This window comes from Pteronotus mesoamericanus, unplaced genomic scaffold (assembly GCF_021234165.1).
Source record: "Pteronotus mesoamericanus isolate MK-2021 breed Mesoamerican mustached bat unplaced genomic scaffold, CSHL_Meso_final contig_347, whole genome shotgun sequence".
Taxonomy (NCBI): domain Eukaryota; kingdom Metazoa; phylum Chordata; class Mammalia; order Chiroptera; family Mormoopidae; genus Pteronotus; species Pteronotus mesoamericanus.
The window spans coordinates 7,072,952-7,094,551 of record NW_026555137.1 but is presented as its reverse complement, the minus strand read 5'-3'; the positions used below and the strand labels follow the sequence as shown (position 1 = coordinate 7,094,551).

Genomic DNA, 21,600 nt, shown 5'->3' with positions numbered 1-21,600 from the left:
ACCCTATATATCAAACATATATACATATATACATGTATGTGTATATAAACTATTGACACATTTTTGGTGGTTCTTGTATGTATGATTCTGATTGCAGATATGAGTAGGACCTGGTAAAATTTTATAGAATGGACCTTTTATTAGAGATGGCTTACTTTTTATGCAACTTTTCTAAAGAGGTAAAAATTACTTAGCAGACGTATTAGGAAGTCTTTGAAAAGTTTACAGTGTCTGCTTTTCTTCCAGGGAAGTTGTCGTTTTTATACGAGAATGATTTGCCTGTGCTAGTATTAGGCCACTGTGATGGGGAGCACTCAGCCGGACTTGAGAGTAATTATCTTGCTCACTTGCTGGGAGGGAGGGCCTGTGGCAGCGGAGATAAGTACTCAATTCTGGATTATTCAAAGATCACCTGCTTTCTGGATTGATTGTCCAAGCCACCCCCTGCCCCCTGCTTTTATTGATGCCTGCTTTTTATTGACAGACTTCTACCCTGGAAGAGAAATGAGATGAAACTATTTCTCTTCATTGTAAAAAGCATTTGAATACCTAAGATATGATCAGTCTACCCAGCTATCCACAGACCAGGTACACATTTCCACAGAGGATGTTTTCACTGGCAAATATACTAAAACAATTCTTTTTCTCTTATTTTAAAACGTAACCTATGTAACTTTTTCTTGTTACTTAAAAGTTAGTCACATATTCCTTCTACAGGAAGACTGCTAAATATTTAAGGTATTTATCCAAGTTAAGTTGTTTGAGACTACTTCCAAAGCTTTTCTACTATAAAAAGCTACGTATTTCTTTGGAGCTGATGGAGAAATAACTGAACTACTTCACTCCGTGAGTTTGGTTGAATAAGCCTCGAGGAACCATTTACTCTTCCCATGGTACCAAGACCAGTGCTAGGGCAGAGCAGTTCTCTGCAGCCCCGTCTTCTGGAGCAGCCGACAGCAAGTGCGACAGCAGATGTGGAGACCGCAGGGGGTTCAGAGGAAGGCGCCGTGAGGGAGGCCTCTGCGAGGGGCCCTGAGCTCACGCGGCACTGGCCCCGTGGGACGCTGGCGGAGGGAAGTAGCATATTCCTGCGCAGAGGGGACGCCGTGCACAGGTGTGGCCTGTGACACAAGGGTTTGGGAAGGTACACAGAGTTCACTGTCACTGGAATAGAGAGTGGGGTTGAGACCAGGCAATGAGCAGGTCCCAAAGGCCTCCTGTGCTGTGTGTGGTAAAGGGCTTGCATTTTGTCACATAAGTGAGGGGAAGTCTGTGAAGAAACTCAGTTGGATTTCCATGTTATCAATTAGATTAACATTTTATCAAGATAGCACAAGTGATCCAGAGGACAGCGTTTTGTTCAGCTTTCAGTTGACTTCTGGTGTGTCCTTAAGTGGGAGGAGTTTTGGCTGTGACAGCAGAGGGGCATTTGTAAGAGCTAGAGCCAATGGATGGTTGCCTGGGAGGGTGGAAGAGGAAGGGGACTCTCCAAAGAGGTCCAGGTTTCAACAGGAGAAAACACAGGAAATGAACAGATTGGTGGCAGGAGGTTGGGATTAGTGTCCACATACTAATTCGGCAAGCCTTCGTGGAACATCTTTGAATACTGCGTTATAAAAGTCACACTCAGAAACCTGAGAAGAGGTGTCCCTGTGGATAAGCCGTAGCGGTCATCAGATGCTGAAAATGAGAAGTCTCCCTTTCATCTAAGTTTTTGTCTTGACCTCCTGAACACCGAAATGGCAACATGATGTTTGGAGCAACTAGCAAGATGTTATGAAGTGAAATGTAAATGGGAAACCGTGTCATTTAAAACACACATAAAATATCTCAAATTAGGACAAGGCTCATTAAGTACTAAGAGCTGGACTCAGGGGATCCTGATTTCCTGCTTTCTTTAAGAAGAGGGGAGGGGGCAAGGCAGACAGAGATGGCAGAGGAGACAGGGATACCCCCTAGAAGAAAAAAGAAACAAAAGGACCAGAGATGGGGATAAAAGAATGTAGGTGGGGACCCGCCCACAGAGAGCCTTGAAATCTCAATCGAATCCTGCAAGTATGGGGAAGTAATTTTAGATTTTTAACAGAAGACTATGAAGACTTTTCAGATTTATGAAGAAGTCGCAGAGGCAGCGCCCAGCGCCTGTGCCGTCTGTTCCCGCATACCCCGCACCCAGTTTTCCCCGTTATTAGCATCGGACCTTACACTGGCCCATCCGTCAGACTTGATGGGCCAGGGTCGACACATTATTAGAATTCCCTTTGTTTTTATTTAATATCCTTTTTTCTGTTCCATGATCCTATTCAGGATATCACAGGATTTTTAGTCAACAAGTTATATTTTGAAAAGATGAACCTGGCTGTTATGTAGAATATCATAGAGGAGGCAAAAATAAATAAATACCAAAAATAAATGAATAGTGCATAGATTCATAATCATTTACGCACAAATCTGAATTCTGAAAGCTGTGAAAAACTAATTTATTTATGGCCAGACCTAATTTGACCTATATTTAACATGGATATTCATTCATTTAATTGAAAAAGTATATTAATATGTTTGATTATGGACGACTACCTTTAACCCATCTTAGGCATTTTAGTACATACTTTTCTAAAGTTAGAAGAATTCTGAATTTTAAGTAAATTTTGATTCAAGGGTTTTAGGAGAAGAATTGTGACCCCACCTTTGGATGCTAAGGTCTGTCCTTTATTAGGGTTATGTTGATGGCGGCAGACAGGAAAGCACTGCTCAGTCACAGACAAGAGGTCATGAGTAGTTTGGACAATTAAGTAGCAAAAAGATAAAGTTTGTGAAGTGTTTTTAATAAATACTCTTAATGCCACTATGTAGAGAAGAGCATGTATGACGTGCTAGTAAATAAGAAAATGTGAATTTGGTGCTCTTAGAAAGTATTCTCTTCCATTAATACTTGTGCACTATAGGGAGCTTCCTAGAGTCTCTTAATTTGAAGAAAGAGGAGAAGGTAGTAATTCAGAATTCCTTTGGAAAGGTGTCACTCAAATTCCTTATAGTTTTTGTTTATACTTATTTTTTTAAAAATCCAAGAAAAACCGCAATATTTTATATTCAGAAAATGTATATGTGTTTAGATGTCACCTACAATTTTAATCCTAAACTCTCAATTTAAATATTTAAACTAGTTTGGGATTAAAAAAATAAGATAGGTTACAGAGTTCTCCATATTAATGGAAAATGTATTATAATATAAAAAATCAGCTGGGGCAATATTCTGATTGGTAAATTAAGAATTATAGTAAAAAAGAGAGTACATGAGAAATTTTAAAGAACATCAATTTTCTTTACAGGCCAAACTTACTATTACATGACTTGTCCTTGTGGCTTTTTAACTAACTCTATTATCACATAAGTTTTGCTTCTGTTAAAACAAGCATTGCTTCTATTAGAACGTATAGTGACAGTTTATTCATGTCATTTGGCTATTTACTGTTTGAACTTCAGTGAAAGTAATGAAAACCTATTACTTTTGCATGCTCCTTCCTTCATATTGGTAACATTCTTTTTTGCTCAGTTTTTGCGCAGAAGGACCTTCACTTTGGACTTAACGTATCAACCTTTTTTCTTCCTTGCCAAGGAATACAGTGGTTGTGAATTCTTCAGTAACGCCTCTGCCAGAACGTTTGCGAATGTGCTTGTGAAGGGTGATCTCACCCCAGGCCCTAGTATGCCGTGCACTGAAGGCAGGCAGGCTTAAGCCGCCCTTGACTGAGGCTTCCCAGGCTCCTTGAGCAGCGGACCGCACGAGGAAGGAGCGGTGAGCACTTGATGAGAGCGGAGGAGGAGACGCATCCATTCTGTCCGCACCGTGGCAGCCGCCTCTGGCTTACTGTCAGCGTCCCATTAGAGCCCCACAGTTTTCTGTGCCAAAAGTAATACACTCTGTAGTGAGTGGAACCAGGATATTTGCAGTTAGATTTTTTTAAAATCGTCTTGTTTTCTTTCAGATCTTTGTCAGGCTTAAGTCCCATCCGAGAGCTGCCACGTCTCTTGAAAATGTTACGGCCGAGAGATCAATTGTTGTTTTGATCTCTTTTTCTTCTTTTCCCTCATTGCAGCGATTCCAGCAGTCTCAGCAGCACTGACGCTGGGTTGTTTACCAATGACGAGGGAAGGCAAGGTACTGACCTGTCATTTTGTTCTCTCTTTGGAAAAACGTCTTCATTGTAAAGTGCACTTATTGCCCATTATTTCCTAAGCTGACGACCGCAATCCGTTTACCTTACACACACTTCTCAGTGGACTGGGGTTTAGTTTTCTGATGTACTGGGAAAGCATCCTGTCTTCACAATCTGAAGTAATTGATTATCTCCAAAAGCTGGTATGTGGAGCTAATAATGTTCAGGAAGGATTATCTTCCTTGAGAAAGCTTTCGTACCTCAGTTTTTGCAGTTTTGATTCTTTTAGTAAGATCCCAAGACACTGGTTCTCTGTCTCCACCTGATTTCAAATGTATTTAATTTCATTTAAGCATTTATAAAGTTGGATTTACAAGTCATTTGTCATTTTCATTTCGTTGTGACATTTAGCTATCCTATCCAGTTTATGATTAGACAATTTTCCTAAGTTCAATATTGTAAACTGTTAAACAGTGATGTTTGGCAACTTCGATCTTTTTTATCTTTGACATTTCCTGAAGGATTTCCTACTTTTGCATGGCATTATTTTGAAACTATCTGTTCTGGAAGAAAATATAGACACTAACAAGGGGGCAGCAGATCTACATGCAGATACTTAATCATAAATGTTAACTTCATTTCTCAAGAGTCTTGAGAGGGAATTAGTAAATTTTAAGGGAAACAACAAAATTTATTGTATTCAATTATTAAATAATCATGTTTATCTTACCTATGAATGATTTGTCACATATAAACAGATGCATAACTTTTTTTAATGGCCATAGACTTTTTGAACTTGAGACTTTGCTGAAATATGGTAAAAACCTAAGGTTAAGATATACCTAAATTCTTGTTAAAATACATGTCTCCCTAAAGTTATAAATGAAAATACTTTAAAAAAATAACAATTTGTTAAGCTTATCAGTCTTTGAAAAACATTGAGTACCTCAGAAGAATATGCTAATGTTTCTTGTGAGTTTGTTATATTTTACATTAATAAGTGCTTTTTTTAAATATCAAATTACTTTAAGTTCTTATTTAATTCCTAAAACATCCCTATGAGAGTTGTTTTTTTTACGATGGTAAAACCTAAGCTAACAAGGTTTCAAGTAATGTCCCAATACTGGAAAACACCAGAATTCTCATTGGTCTGTCTGACTTAAGAGCCCACGTTTTTAATCTTTGGCTAATTGATTTCCCTATTAAGAATAAAGTTGTGTATCACATCAAAAATAAAATAACACTGTTTTTCTATTACAATGCTGTCTTAATTGGAATTAAGATTTAAGGTAGTCAGTTTCAAGGGACTCCCTTTCTTTTTCTACTCTTATACCTAATCTGTGAAATTTTAATATTTAATTATTAATTATTTAATAATCAGTCACGGTGTGGAAAGAGACCTGACTTTGGGTGGTGAGTGCATGATGCAACATACAGATGATGTGTTATAGGGCTGTATACTCGTATAATTTTACTAATCAATATACAATTTTATTAACCAATGTCACACCAATAATTCAACAAAAATTCTTAAAAAAGAAAACAAAAATCAGTAAAAGTACTGATATTTATGTGCTTTTTTGCTAATTTTTATTAAATCCTCAATTGAAATAAGTTGGTGATTCCAGTTTTCCAACTGTTTTCAATTTTTTGCTCCCTCATAATTTGAAATACAGCTACTTCCCATAAAACCATTTTCAATCAAAGCTTAAGGTTTGTTTTAGTTTGCATTTTATAATATTTGTGATGAGAGATTTTGGAAATCAGAACTCTTTTTTTTTTAAAGAAAAACATTTGTGGAAGTTGTGGTGGCATCTCAGAAACTAGAATTTGTAGTTTTCTAAGAACCACAAAGAAGACTTTAATGAATATCACATCCTATTCAAAATGCCATTTTTCTCATTTCTAAAAGCCATCTGCCTTCTGTATTTTTGCCTCATTATCCATCTCTTTATTATTCCTTTTTTAAAACCACAAAACACGCTGGCTCCCCGCGTGGGCGCTGCTGGTCCAGCCTCAGGGTGCGGCCGCTGGGCCAGGCGCTCAGGCCGCTGTCGGCGGTGTTCCCTCGGGGACGCACCTTGCTCTAGTCCGGGACCGTCTCTTTGCAAGCTCTGTGGCATTGTCACTTTTCATTTAAGATCAGCTTCTTCACAACCACTTCTTAATGAACTTAATCAGATTAATTGCATTTAGTCACATCTGTTCATGATTGTTTCCCCTTTTACACTCCATAGAAATCATGAAATTAAGCTAATACACACCATTATCAGCTGCAAAGAACACGTTCTACAGTGTTACACCTTTTAATTCCCAGTAGGAGATTCAGGCTCGTTTTTCCTTAATGTGGAAAAGGTAGTAACTTAAATGGATTTCTCTACAGTTTTTGCCAAAAGATTAACCAGTTTATTAAAACATAACAGTTAATGATTTTGTTGATGGCAGTTCTTGTTATAGTGTTAAAAAACATTTCTTGCTCTGAGCATTGTAGCTCAATTGGTTGGGTGTTGTCCCGCAAACCAAAAGTTCAGCGGCTGGATTCCTGGTCAAAGCACATGCCTGGGTTGCAGGTTTCGTCCCTGGTCCGTTGGGGTGTGCATACAAGGCCACTAAGAGATGTTTCTCTCACACATCGATGTTTCTCTTCCCCTCTTTTTCCCTCCCTTCCCCACTCTCTAAAAATAAACAAAACCCAAACATTTCTTAAGTGAAGCTGTGGGATAGAATAAAAAGTTGTTTTTGTTTTGTTTAATAGACTACATATAACATTGCCAGGTAAAATATAAGGTTCCCAGTTAAATTGGAACTTTAGAAAAATAAGAAATTATTTTTTAACTATGTTCCACACAGTATTTTGACGTGCTTAGACTAAAAATTTTCAGTACTATATACAGGATGGGGCAAAAGTAGGTTTACAGTTGTTAGTTCATGAAACACAGAGTTTGTTCTTGTATTATTATTTATTCAGTATTGTATCTTTTTCCATATAAACCACTGCAACCCTACTTGAGTCCCACCCCGTCTTTATGTTAAGAATGAACTGTTTATCTGAATTCAGATTTAATTGATGTCCTGTGCTTTTTGTATCTGACCCAACGGCCCTGCTCCCCGGGACGGCCAAGCTGACCCACGGCGGGGTTTCTCGTGTGTCTGCGCAGGGGACGACGAGCAGAGTGACTGGTTTTACGAAAAGGAGTCGGGCGGCGCATGCGGCATCACGGGAGTCGTGCCCTGGTGGGAGAAGGAGGACCCAGCCGAGCTAGACAAGAACTTACCGGACCCCGTCTTTGAGAGTATCTTAACGGGCTCTTTCCCACTCATGTCGCATCCCGGGAGAAGAGGTCAGTAGTGCGTCCTGACGGCTGGGTGCCGGGGGCTCGTGGCCAGCCTAGGAGTGGTCGCAGCCACGGAGGGCGGAACGGCTGAGATGGAAACGAGGAGCCCAAGCCTGCACTGGCTGTGCTTTCGAACTCTCAGGAAGGTTGACTTGCATTCCCGCCAGGCCCACTCTGACAGAAAGGGGAGGAGTCGGGAGGAAAGAAAACCCTGATGCTTAAATAACCAGTGGCTGTGTGCTGACCACGTTTAGAACCCTGCCTGGCATCGAGTCTGATTTTTTATTAATGAGTATGAGCTTCACCTCTTCCCCACTGCTATTGGGCGTGTTTTCCCTCCTGCCACTTACTTTTTGAAGCTGCAATTGATAGCATCTTATTCTGTGCTCCAGATCCTAGAATCTCCTGATCCAGGTTCTTTGATTTTTCCAGGTTTCCAAGCTAGACTCAGCCGCCTTCATGGGATGTCTTCCAAGAATATTAAAAAATCTGGAGGGACCCCCACTTCAATGGTAGGCATGCTTTTTTACTTGATTTTTGTCATGTTTGGAAATGTATCCATTTCTATGGAATAAAAAGCCACATCCTCATCCTTGATTCCTATGCTAATGTTATACTTAAAAACAATCCATTTTTTTGTAGGCTACACACTGGACCCGTGAGATTCCCCTATAAACCAAATCTTCTAATGCTAATAAATTAGTTACGTTTTGAACATCTGGGGAATGGCACTCGAGGGAACCTGGCTCCTGTCCTCTGCCCCCGGAGGAATGTCACTGAACTGAAAGATGGGGCTGTTTTTGCTGGAGGACTGGTATTCTTCCTCTAGTCAGACGCGCATCTGGTTGGGGAGCTTTCTAGGGACCTAGGTTGGCCCAGGGTGGGTAGGAACTACTGTACATTTTATATATTTTTCTCTTTTATGATTTTTTTTACATTGAAACCATTTATGTATCACTTGCTTTGCCAAACTGCTAACAAAAGCTAGAAAATTAAAACCGTCCAGATACCATATAAAAGTATTCCTTAATGTTTATATTGTGACTGGTTAAGAGCTAATTTTTACCTTATCTGACTGTTGTAAATAAAAAATGCAATGCATTAACATTTATGGTTCATTTTTAGAGAAATCTTATATAACCAGCGTTATTTAAAATATTTGCATTTTACTCAGGGTATTTTAACAAGGGCTAAGATGAGTAGTAGGTAAGGTTGATCATTTTTGCTAGAGTTTGTATTTTGTTTAAGTTTGCTTTCTACTTGGATAATCTGCTCTGTATTGCAAACTCATTGTATTTTATTCTATAGTATTCATTGTACTGCCAACAGCAGCCGACTTTTAAACTAGCCACCGTGGTAACTAGTCTGTGCTAGTATAATCATTTACTATTATCTTTAAATTATGTGTTTTGTCTGAGACCTGAAACCAATCAAGATGATCACTTTGGTGTAGAGCTTACTGAACTCATGTGAAACCAGATATTGCAACAAACACTGTATAACTCTGAATCACATTGTCGTGTTTAAAAGTGAGAGCTGTGTGCTCCTTCTTGGAGTGACCGACCGCATGTGTCACTGAGTCAGGAGTGCTGGTGTGAGCTCATTTTCACCAAGCAGAGGGAAACGTCACATTTCTGTTGATAGTACAATTTAGACGCTATGCTGCGTGCAGGCCATTGGAGTTTTGCAGAATGGTTATATTAAAATGATCAATATTTTTATTAAGTTCCAATAATGGATGAAAACTGTGATTTAATACATGTATTTTTATATTATTGTATGGATTGTTAATTCGTCATTTAATGGCTAACTTAAATATGAAGCTTGGAAAAGAAACTCAAAGTTGACATTTTCCTTACACAGACTTATCAAATCTGAAAGATTTCAGCAAAGGTGTTAAGTGGGAATATGTGACATCTTTTAGATTGCTTCTCAAAAACTGGAGAGTTGAAAAAGGTAAAGTGCAACTTTGAGTCTCTTTACCTTTGCATATTTAAAGTGATTTTTTAGAGGTACAATAATGTGGTGTTTCGTAATTGTAAGTGAGCTTTTCTGTGCTATGTCTTTTGCAGTGAAAATTCATGATTTCCCCCCTTGAATTATACAAATGCTTTTATTTTGTATAATGACTGTCTTTTGGATCTGAACAAGTCACTTTAAAACCTTGGCCTATGAACTTTGCCTTACCAATCATGAATCTAGATGTATGCTGTCTAGTTCTTGGTTCAGTTTTACCTACTTTTATTTTTGGTTCACTGCTTGCTTGAGCATAGCTGGGATTTGTAGCCCATTTTCTAGGCTTATTGCAATCTCGCTGTGGTATTTTATAGAAGCTATTACAACTGATAGGCTAGCTTCATGGTATTGATGATACATGGCTTAACCATAGTAAAAGCTGCCTTTCCTCTCTAAATTGTAAAAAGGTGATTAAGTCTCACTTGATGGAGATATACTATATATGTGTGTGTTTATCATGAAACCAGTGCATTGGGCCATAAACTGTTTTCCTGGTTTACGTTTTTTGTATTCAGAATTTTACTGAAGACAATGGGCTTTTTCAGGTTTCTTTTTCTCAACCCTGAATTGTCCTTGTTTGGATTTTTAAGTACTGTAATTTTTTTTTCAATAAAATATCTTGCTTGGACAAGAAAGGTAAGAGTTCCGATTTGTGCTGATATTTTAAAATTCCTGTGCCACGCTTTTGTTTTTGTTGCTGCTCGTGCCGTGTCATTTCGAACAATTTAGTTTTTAAAGTCATAATCTCACAAAATAGTCATCACTGAACAGTACCCATGACATCCAGCAATAATAAATGAAGTTTAATTCCTTAGATTTTTCACATTGGAAAGCCACATTGCTTTTAAGGGAGATTAACTCTCTGGGCACAGAGAGACACATGAATCTGCAACTACTAAAAAGAATGGTAACAAAAGGTTTTTTGTTTTAAGCTGCTGAGTGATAACCGCACAAATATAATGATGGTCTTTGAAGGAAGTGACAGAAGGAGAATCTTTTGCTGAAATGTGACTACAGATATTAGGGGGGGGGCAGAGTTTTCTATTGGCATTTTCACTCTTCACCATAATTTTGTTCTGCAGACACTGAGTTGGCAAATACTGAACTTGCTCCTAAGGGAAAAGCAGGGTTAGGTTCCTGTGAGCCAGTGATCCTGACATTTTCCTCAGTTAATCAATACATAATCCTGTCTTACGTATGTTTGTGTTTTAAAGACACCTTATTTAATATGTTGTTGATTCATTAACATGTAATTTATGGCCCACACCCTGTAACTCATGTTTGACCAAAGCAAACCTAGCACAGGTATTTTCCCCATAAGGCCCATCACAGCCTCAAGGGGTTGAGGACAGTAGACAATACTACAGCCTTGTGGCTGGGGGACATTTAAAAGCAGTGAGTCAGTCACAAACAAAAAGCACAGTAGCGTGAGAAAGGGGACATTAAAACCACAAAGAAGTCACTAGCTTAGAGCATGAGAGCTAAGCACGCAGGTAGAGCAGTGCCTTCTTTGCCCCCGTGGGGAGTGTGCCTGCCCATCGGGACCCAGGCTCCCCTTGCTGTGCACGCATCCGTCTGCGAATGAGCTGATTTGGAAGGCGGCGAGTGCTGATTTGGGGTTACAGACGAATTTTAGCCAGTATGCAAGCTCACACACATGGAGCCTGGACGTAGGAATGAGCATCCACGCTACTTGGTTTTGTAGAAAGCCAGGTGGTTTTGTAGAACACATACAGGTTTTGAAGTCAGACCTTTGTGAATCTCCCCTGTAGTTTTTCTTTTTTACTTGTAATTACAGTTTGAACCTTACTTTATCTTTCTCCTGGACAAAGACAAGAATTTTTGTGCCAAAGTGTTATCAGGACTGAATGAGATTCTGTTTACATAGAGGGTCTAGCATCAACTCTGTCACATAGTGTAGATTAAATAAATGATTGTTACTGTTATGGTTGGATACATTAAACACAGAAGCTCCTGACTGAGAAAACATCTGTATCAAGGGTCAAAGTGCAGAACTTCAGACTTTAAAACTTCTCTGTTCATAGTTTATACATAATATACCTCAATATTTACAGTGCTATATGTTACAGCCTTTTTGATTTTTTATACCTCATTTATAGTTGAGTTGTCCATTGTCTTTAATATGGTCTGTGAAGAACAATTTTGATTTATTTTTGGATTTACAGCTATTGCATTAAATATCAAAACTTAATTACAAACTAAAAAACTGTTCTAATCACTTCTTTTTTCCTACCCCCAATTATTAAGTTATTCATTTGTAAGAAAGTCCATACTGTTTAGGAGTTTTGGGCCCAGAGTTATCTGACTTTTAAGAATAACTTTGTCCCTGTACATGAAGGGTTAATGCAGACAGTCCTGAGAATTTAAGTTGAGAGGAATTAACTACTGTGGTCTTTCTGTTAGAATAAAACAGAAGTTTACCGAAGTGCAGATAACCAGCCCTTAATCTTCACCTTTTTTTAGGAGAATTAAGCAAATGATAATCCCAAAGGATATTCTGGGGCTATCATCCAGAATTTGTGCTCAAGTACAATTCAGAACAATAATCTTCAGGAAAATGATCCATCCCAGAACCAGTTTGGAGATACCGTGTTTACTAAGTGACTCTGGTTAACCTGACTTAAGCACAGTATTTCAGCTAGCCAGGACACCCGGCTCCTGAGTACCCTAAGTAGTCCATGCTTTCTGTAGAGGTTGTTTTTATTCTTTTTTTAAAACTGATGTTCTTTCAACAGGTGTTACTTTTTATTTGTTAGCATTCGTATAGAAGTCTGTTGAAAGATTAGAAATTAAATGGGTCCATTTAAAATTCAATACCTGAAATCCAATGTAAATATTACATAAGAGTTACTGGATTCTATCTGAAAGTTTTATAAAATTGGATTCTATCTCAAAGTTTTATAAACTGTTTCTAGTTTTTCATATGATCAGAACAAAGAAAAGGATGGAGGGGGTGGTGGTGGTGATTTTGTGTAAAAAAAAAGAAAAAGAAAAAGAAAAAAGTTCACCTGACTCTTATTTACACGTTTATCAAGTTTAAGTATCTGAAAAAAATGATGTGAATGTCAACCCTTAACGTAAATTGTCACGCCACACGTGTAAGCAGACAGTTTCTATTCAACAGTCCAGGGGCTTGCATCTGTTCAGAATCTGGAGTCAGTTCATTCTTAGGGAGAAAAGGGATTTTCTATATTTTTTCTTTTACTATGAAGTCATGGGAGGCCTGATTTCACAAGTGGTATATTGATCATGATAATGATACTATAATGATTTACTCTGTATGTCTTGCTCAACCTGTATCTTATTTTTTCTTAGGATACTCAAGTAGGAATATTTAGTCTGATTTATAGCCTTTTACAACAGAAGGGCCATTTTAAATGGATTTGGTTTAAATAAGGGAACTACATAGACTTTTCTCCTAGACTATTCTAAGATAAAGGAGAAATTTTTATAACAGAAAACAAATCTGAAATGGTTTGTAAAACTACACATAGCATATGTCCTCAATGACCATGTGCTAGCTAGTGATCTAATATTTTTCAATAGAATTCAATAACTAAATGCTTAATTACTATCTCTATGAATTGGTATTTGTTTGTATCCTTAAGGCATTATTGATACATTGAAGACTATAAGAATATAGAATTGCTTAATTCTAAATATATATCATATATATTCTATTCTATTACTGTGTATGTTGTATATAGTTTAGTTTTTTTCTTACCTTGAGGGCACCTTGAGATCCCAATTTCACACTAGAAGCTGATATTTTTTTCTATGACTCAATTGAGATAAAGTAGATTTTTATATCATAGAAAAGTACTGCTTATTAGAATGATAATAAATATTTGTTTTACAAAAGGCATTTTAATAGTCTCTTATTTTATTTAAAATTCTCTTTTGTTCTCATGCACAACTTCATAGTTTATATTATATAGATATTTAATGCCATAGTTGATATTTGAAAATAGGAATCTATTTTCAGCAAAAGGGTGTCACTGTTGTTTACCAAGTACAGTATTACTACTGGTGTTTTTTATTTTTTTTAAATAAAAGGAAGTTTGCAGGTGCTAAATATTTAATACTGTTTTCATTTTCCCCTTTATATTTTATCATACTGTATGTTCTGAAATTAAGGTTAGAACATTGTAACAGTCCTTCTGCTTTCATGACAACTTAAATATCGTGTAGGAGAACAAGTCTATGACATTTTTTAAAGTGCATGAAATGCCATGCTTATTTTTATTTTCATTCACCTTGGTATTTTAATGCAAATTTTTAGGTCATTCACTTTACTGGTACAGAAAGACCTTGTTTTTAGTTTTTAGTTTTTTGTTTTTTAGGAAATGACCTGTGGACTTTTTGATGAATCTCTTTAGAAACACTGAATGTGTAAACATTCAAGGTTTCTAAATATACTTCTAGTAACGAGTATGCTTATTATTTTAACACTTTTGTATGCTAATAAACCTTTGAAATATGTTCTAAAATGCTTCTTTTTTTTTTTTTTAAAGAAATTAAGACTGCTGATTGGTAAGCAGTTGACTCCACAGGTGGAATACTGACCGCTTTTCCTTTCTGTGCTTTAAAAAGCTGGTGACATCTCTAGATGCCCCCTTGTTTTTCTTCTTTCTTTTCCCACCAAAATAGAGGAAACAGAAATGTTGCAAGCATTTCACTTTCTTCGAAGGTTCCGCTCTGGTTTTCTGCCTTTTATGTTGCTGATAGAATTACTCTGATGATCTGTAAAACTCCGCTTTCTAATTTGCCTTCAGATATGTCAGAGATCTCATATCAGGAAAGTTCAAAATCAATGATGAGTGGAACACTTCCAAATAATACTTATTAACAAGTGCTTTCTCTATTGAAGTCACCTGCAAATCCTCCAGCTGAAGGTCAGGTTGAACCACTGAGAATTCACAACGAAGTCATAAATGGGCAGGGCTCTCTGTACTGCACCAGGGCTAGCAAAGGCCAGCCAGGTATCTGTTGCCTGTCATCCAGGCAGCGGAGTTCCAACAAACTGGGGATTCCTGCCAACAGGTATTTATAAATATTTTAAGCCAATACAACTTGTAGAGTTTTTGTTGTTAAGTCACAATTGTCTAAAACGTTGACTGGTACTTAATGGGGGAACAAGGTGGACGTCCGATGATTTCTTTGTATATCGAAGAAGTGATGACTTAGGCTGTTAACGTATCATCTTTCTCTTAGAACTTCACATTGAAATCCAGTAATTGGTGATAGGCAGGTCACCATTATAGTGTTTCTGAACTTGCAGGTGTATTTATCTTTAAGCTGCAATATTATTGTAGGACTATTTGATAGTATGTATTTTGCCTTTATGAGGTCTTTCAAATTTGTGTAGATCTTAAAATGTATAGTCTAGAAATAGTCTTTAAAAACTAAGCAGAATCACTTAGGTTTCTTCTCATTCATTCTATATCATTTATATACATTTTGATAGGCTCTTCCAATTTTTGGATCCACAAAAAGATTTTAAAGGATCATGTTACCTCACTTGGTAGGCGGGTAAATAGATATGATACATTTGACTCAGAAACTTGATGTCTTGCTACATTGTGTTTTCAGCCATGGATTTCAGGGTTCAGTGTCCCACACACTGTGGTGTGGCTTACAATGTCTTCCTTGCAGGAAAGGCTGGGAACACGACCTGCGTAAGGTGTGTCTTTGTCCTGTAGTACCTTTCAGTTTGGCTAGTAAAACGGTAAATGGGAAAGGGAGAGAGAAAGGAGACCCAAAGTTTGTTAAGGGAGGCACTGGCCCCAAGTGGGTTTTCACTCTTCAGTGCAGTTTGGCTTCGTGGGGCCCCTCTGCCCGCCTCCGCTCTGGATCTCATTTCTTTCCGCATCTGTCCTCTTCGCCCCCTCTTTCCAATTTCTTTTGTCACTGCCCTCGTGTAGTTACTCATGAAGCTTACATTCTGATAGGACAATAGTATCCTCCTTGGTCTCTCTTCTGTGTGGTTTTCCTGTAATCCCTGTCATACGTTAACTCCAAGCGAGCACTTCTAAAACATGCCAACCATGAGTTTTCACTGCTTTTACCGGAAAATGCAGGTCGGCGCCTCCCTGCCTCCACTGCTCACCGAGACGCTCTGGCGCCCAGTCCCTTCCAGGGGTCCCGATGTTCTCAGCCCCCCACCCTCTCGCAGCGCGCCCCTCCCCTACTGCTAGATTCACGTCCTTCAAGGAACAGGTCAAGTCCTGCACCTTTTCTTCAAAACCTTCCCCGGATCCTGACACATCTTGAAGCGGCCTTGCATCTGCTGTCTCTGACTTTCTTGTCCTCACGGATGAGGAACCTTTCTATTTGATGTTGTTATCTCTCTGCTTTCGTGTCTGTTGCATCCCCAAGCACACGTGGCACTCAGTGGCAGGAGTCCAGCTCTGCTCAGTTGTTTTTAAACTGTGACTAGGAATTTCCTGGGTTTACTCTGATCCACAGGCAGTTCGCTGCCGCTGTCATGTTGCCAAGACAACACGAGGTGCCATCCTTTCTGACCAGTATCCGTATCCACGTTCTTCATTGCTTTTAATTTGTTCTTTTCTAAGCATCTCATGATGTCAGAGCAGGTAGGGTTGCACTAACAAGCCGATTGGACACCTAGGGATTGGGAGATCCTTAAACGTTGCTATCTACAGGGGGTTCCCTTGCAGTGATCTAGAGACCAATTTCCTGCCTCCAGGCACGTGGGGTGGCGGGCGGGATGCTGTTTGAGCGCACCAGCAGACAGAGCCAAGGACAGGGAGCGCTCAGTGTGCGGGCGTTCACTGCATTCCCTTGACTTTCGTCAAGCTACATTATGTGGCCCAGAGGCATGAGCCCTTTCTAGTTTCACATTATCATATAATAACTTTGGAGCTGCTGTCCGTTTGTTGCCACTAAAATGAGGCTTTCAGTGGGAGCAGAAATAGGTATGATCCGTGGGTTGTGTTTACTGGGAAGTCCTAACCAGTGTCCTTTTCACTTTCATTTCATACTCATCTATGCAAATATAGCACCTGTTCCCCAGCACCTTGGTTTTTACACTTTAAAAGTATCTGAGAGGCTGTAAATATTTGTTCATTCATTTGTTTGGCTGCATAATATTTTATTGTGGTTTATTATTAAATAATTCACTTCTCATATCAGCTTTTATCTTATGGAACTAGTATTGAAGGACAGACGTATTTGATTACTATTAATTATGCTAGCTAACATTTATTGAGTTCTTATTATTTGCCAGGTGGTGTTGTAATCTCTTTATGTATGTTAATTCATTTAACGTTCAAAAGGAGCCTACTCAGGTCAGTATTATTCTCCTCTCTGTCTTACAAACCAGGACACAGACAAGTGGCTTAAATGACTTGTTCAAGGTCATAGCTAGTACTTGGTGTCAGGATTTAAACTCTGGCTCTGTGATCCACTCCTCAAGGACTTAACCATTAAGCTATTCAACCTTCTCTTCAAGGGTAAAAATTATATTTCCACTTAATTTTTAAATTGTCAAAAATTGGATAAATCTAATGGCCCTGCAGAATATTTTGCCTCAGTAAGATAGTTCGGTCAACTTAACGGATATATTGGGCAAATCATTATTCTGTTTGGTAGATCTAGTTGAAGCCATTGAATTGGATGTGTTTTCCTGTTCAGTGCAATTGTTTTCACGGTGTAAAACTGTTCATCCCTGCTGTCAGCTTTCCAGTTCCACCTCACATGTGTTTTCTCTCCTACACTTTGGTACCTGTTAATTTAACTTTTTAGGCCCTGATGACATTAAAACTTTTCTTTCTCAAATTTATAGAAGGTAAATTTTCTGCTACCTATCAGTTAGGTTTTCTTTGTATCCAAAAAGGTTAGTAATGACAGTGGTAAATATTTAAACAGCAGTTAGTGTTTTGTAAAGAGAATCTTTATAGTCTCCATCCATCTGTGATAAAAGTATTATTGCAATTACTATTTTATGAATTCACGAAGGTTTTCAAAGAAGTAGCTTCATTAAGAAGGATCAGAGTCTGGTCTTCTGAGCCACAGTCCTTTTATAAATGGGAATTTTCAGAAGCTATATTCTTCTGTATTTTCAGCTGGAGCCACAGCAGTTTTGCTTCATGAAATGTTAACTTCTGAAAATACCATGAGACTTGAAATTTAAATTTCTTGTCAACTTAAAAAGTTGTTCATTTCAAAATATTGAGTCCTCATTTTGAGGAAAGATTCAGGATTTTTTATTGTTCACTTCTTCACCCTTTTTAATTTTTTGAAAATTGCATTGAGAAACATAATCCATGATACAAATTTAGCATTGGCCTTTTAAAATATTTATTAATATTACAGCTTCTTCCTAATCCTATTCATATAGCATCTTAAAATACCAGTATGTGCTCAGCTTTGGTATTTGACTGTTTTTAGGAAGTATACTTTAATCTAACTCATTCCTTGATTGAACATAATTTCAGAGGCATCCTGTTTCCTTAAAAAATTGCTGTATGTGTTGTATATATCACTAATGCATTATTTACCCATTACTGTGCAGTATATGCTGTGCTCGTTACTGAAACGCCTTTACTTGCCATTGGCGTGCTTCCTAAAGGCGCTGTCTGTCTGCCAGGATTCGCATCCTTTCTTCCTGTTTTCCCAGCATGTGACCCTCAGCCCCACAGGGTGGCCCTGTCTGGGCAGAGCGGACAGTGGACGGAAAGAGGGGCCTTGAGGCGCATGTGCTTTTTGGATTATTTTACTCCTGGCGGTTAACCTTGATTTCCTTTAGACACTCTGAACACATACACACTTATTTTCATAACAAGTGTAACCATAAACTTTGTTAAAAGTGAATTAAGATATGGATATGTGTGAAGCAATTAGATGTTCTAACCATGAATGTGAGGCATCACTGTGTCTTGAGTGACTTACAGACTTGACTCATTTCTGGGCCATTTGTTTTATATATAGATTAAATATATAGATAATTACTCATTTGACAGGTTACTTTATTACTTTGATATAAGAGTACCACATGCAGTTATAGTGTGATTATTGTAATGATTTGAATTCATTAATATCTAAGATGAACATTTCTTATACATTAAAATTAAAAAACTTGAAATTTGATTTTGTTTGAAGTCAGTTTTCTGGTAGTTATTTTGATTTAATAACAATGTACTTTTTAATTACAGTTTTTAATTATTCTTAAGCTCATGTAAATAGCAAAATGTTTTTTAATTATTCTAAATTATAGTTAGAAATATTAATTTCTGTAGGTTAATCAATTCATTTTGTCTTGTGCCCCACTTTATGGAAAAATTATGAGTTAAATTTGTTGTAGGAGCAAGTGTTCATCACATGAGGTACTAAACTTAAACTTTTTAAAATTTATGGAGCACTTGGCCAAATACCTAGCACAATTCCTATGTTCAACAATTGTTTTCCTATATAATTCTAATTTTTTGTCTTCTAGTAGTGTGTGGTTTAGATGGATATTAAACCTTAGAAATTATTTGCACACTTATTAATATTTGTTACCCAAAGGAATAAAATTAAAAGATTCTAATTATCATGTTTTAGTCCATATTTTTAAATTTACTTTGGTTTGTTTTTCAATAAGGATTGCATGCTTCTGATTCAAAGTAATTTTTACCTGCTCTTTCAGGTTAACACAGTTCCTTAGAAAAGCAGATCTATTCTAGCTATGTAATGTATTTTATTTAATTTTATAGTTTTTATGATATCATATATTAGAGATTGCCAAAAATATAGAAAAATTTTAGAGAACATTTTTGGATTTGATGGATTGCCACTCTTGAAAGGGAAACAAAACACTAAATATTTCTAATCCTGCATTATTTACCGCATGGGTGGTTAAATGCTACTTTAAGCCTCATAAAATTAAAAGGGAGAAATCTGCCAACTGTAGCAGGAATTGGATTTAGGAAGAGTGGGACAGAGCCAAAATATTGCTACAGAATTAAATGTCAAAAATCTTCTTTAATAGTAGATATATAGTTCACAGTGCCTGGTTACGATTACTACATTTAATCTAAATCACTGAAAGCTGCACTCTCCTTTTCCATAAAATACAATGGGACACAAATCAGTTTTACTGTAGATGGATAACAATTGGAAAATAATGCATCTTCCCGCCCAATAAATTGTCAGTTATACCTTTTAACTAAAATCAATTCATCTTTCCAAAATTTATTGCAATTTCTAATAATAAATCTCCTCAAATGTTTATTCATTTGGTTTTTGATACATTTGGGCCACTTTTGCTATGGTCTAATGTTTTCTCTTTTGATTCATTGTAAATTAGAAAATCTATTTTGAGTCAGTTTTCTAGTTAAGAAGTTAAAATCTATAACCTCGCACCTTTGTCACTCTCCTTTGTACATTTTAATACCCTTGAACTTGAACTTAAGTGCAATCCAGTAAATTCTTTTCAGAAGGGGATTAAAAGACTTTTCTGTGTACCTTCTTGAGTAAGGGCCAGATTCACAAAACAAGCACTTAGGAGATTGTTACATGATTATTGCCATAGATCCATTTTTGATACAAAAAAGGTGGGGGAGAGATACATGTATTTATCATAAAGAAGAGTAAATACCCATTTAAATTAGGATGAGATATTGACTATATTGGGAGCCTGCTTTTGTTTTCTGTTGATAGCACTAACCCGGAAGTGGCATTCAAAGGAAGCTCAGATAATCAGTTCTAGTCTATGTCCTACACAAAGATTTTCCCTTTACTAATCTCCAGATATACTTTTTAAATCTCTCTATATTCATTTTCAGATTGTTCCTTTTAAGTGTATCCTAACTGTGAGATAAGATTGGTTTTTCACACACTGTATGACTTAGAATGTAGTCATTATTATTTTTTAATATAATACATGATACATGACCATTTCTTTACTCTTAATATTGCCATTAGACTTAAATCACATTGTATGATGAGGACAGACTCATCGCATTGTATGATGAGGACAAACTCCTGTCACCTTAATTTTATACCTTTCTTTACTTACTCCACATTGAAGTCAAATTGGTTTTTTTCTGTCTCTACCTCAACTGTGCTTTCATATAAAATTTAAGAATAAAAGTGACAAGCAGCTTCATTGACCACAAATTTGATAAAAATGTGTTTGCAATTAACATGTTCTAAGATTTGGTTTTAAATCTATACTCTTTATATTACATCAACGAAAATTGATTTTCAGAATAGATACTCTTAGAAATGAAAGTGACATTAATTTGAATCAAATCTGTAACTCATAGGCAAATTTGTGTTGCTGCTAATATAGGAGACCAAATGATTAATTTAGCAGCTAAAATGGATCTATAGAGCTAGAATATCCAATGTAGAACGCATTAATTGGGCCAACTGCACAGTGAAGAAAACAGATGTTTTCTAAGGCAAAGATAAGATATGAATCCAGGTCTCACTTATTCATCTGAAAATAGTGTTTCTTTTTTTTGAAATTGTGAAGTCACTAATTTTTTGATCTATGGATTCTTTAATATAATGTGTATTTCTCATTTGTACTTATCAAATTAATTTCTATATTAACAAATTGTAGTTTTCTGATCAATTTAGTTAGCTATAAAAACTTTAATCTCTGACATGTATTTCTTATTTTGATTTTCCTGTAACATTAAACATAAAGGTGAATCAGATTATGCTCTTTTAAATAAAAAAGAAAAGATAAACTGAATGCTTATGCCTTTCTTTTAAATACTGGTAAAACACTTCAGTGTTATTCCTCTGATTATAAAACATTGGTTAATGATACAGTCGACCTAGTGCTTAAGCGTTTAAGGTTTTCACTATTACCGTCACTTATGAAGACTTTTTAACAGTAACTCTGATGTCCCCGTTGTCACCTCTGCAGGACACAGTGTTCAGTTTTGTGAAGGACAGCAGGTCTGCCACACCCGCCTTTCAGAGGAGGAGGTTCGGGTCTGACAGGATGAGTAACTGGCCCGACTCGTTAGAGGCTGAGCTGGGGTCAGTCTGCCCATTCCTGGCCTTCCTCCCTATTTCCCCACCTGCTTCTCTCTCATCTTTCTAGTTGAATG

The 21,600-nt window shown here is 37.1% G+C and overlaps 1 protein-coding gene across 2 annotated transcripts in view; it reads left to right on the top strand.

Moving 5' to 3' along the window:
* GPATCH2 (G-patch domain containing 2) overlaps nucleotides 1-21,600 on the top strand; it is a 114,472-nt gene that overhangs the window by 9,648 nt on the left and 83,224 nt on the right. Inside the window, exons 3-6 of one of the 2 annotated variants that reach the window (XM_054576590.1) lie at nucleotides 4,098-4,159; nucleotides 7,316-7,498; nucleotides 7,925-8,004; nucleotides 8,135-8,396. In XM_054576590.1, coding sequence (XP_054432565.1) covers nucleotides 4,098-4,159; nucleotides 7,316-7,498; nucleotides 7,925-8,004; nucleotides 8,135-8,167 — 358 coding nt within the window. In that variant the 3' untranslated portion in view covers nucleotides 8,168-8,396. Of the gene's footprint in view, nucleotides 1-4,097; nucleotides 4,160-7,315; nucleotides 7,499-7,924; nucleotides 8,005-8,134; nucleotides 8,397-21,600 lie in introns of those variants that run through there. The other variant, XM_054576589.1, reaches the window with a different exon arrangement.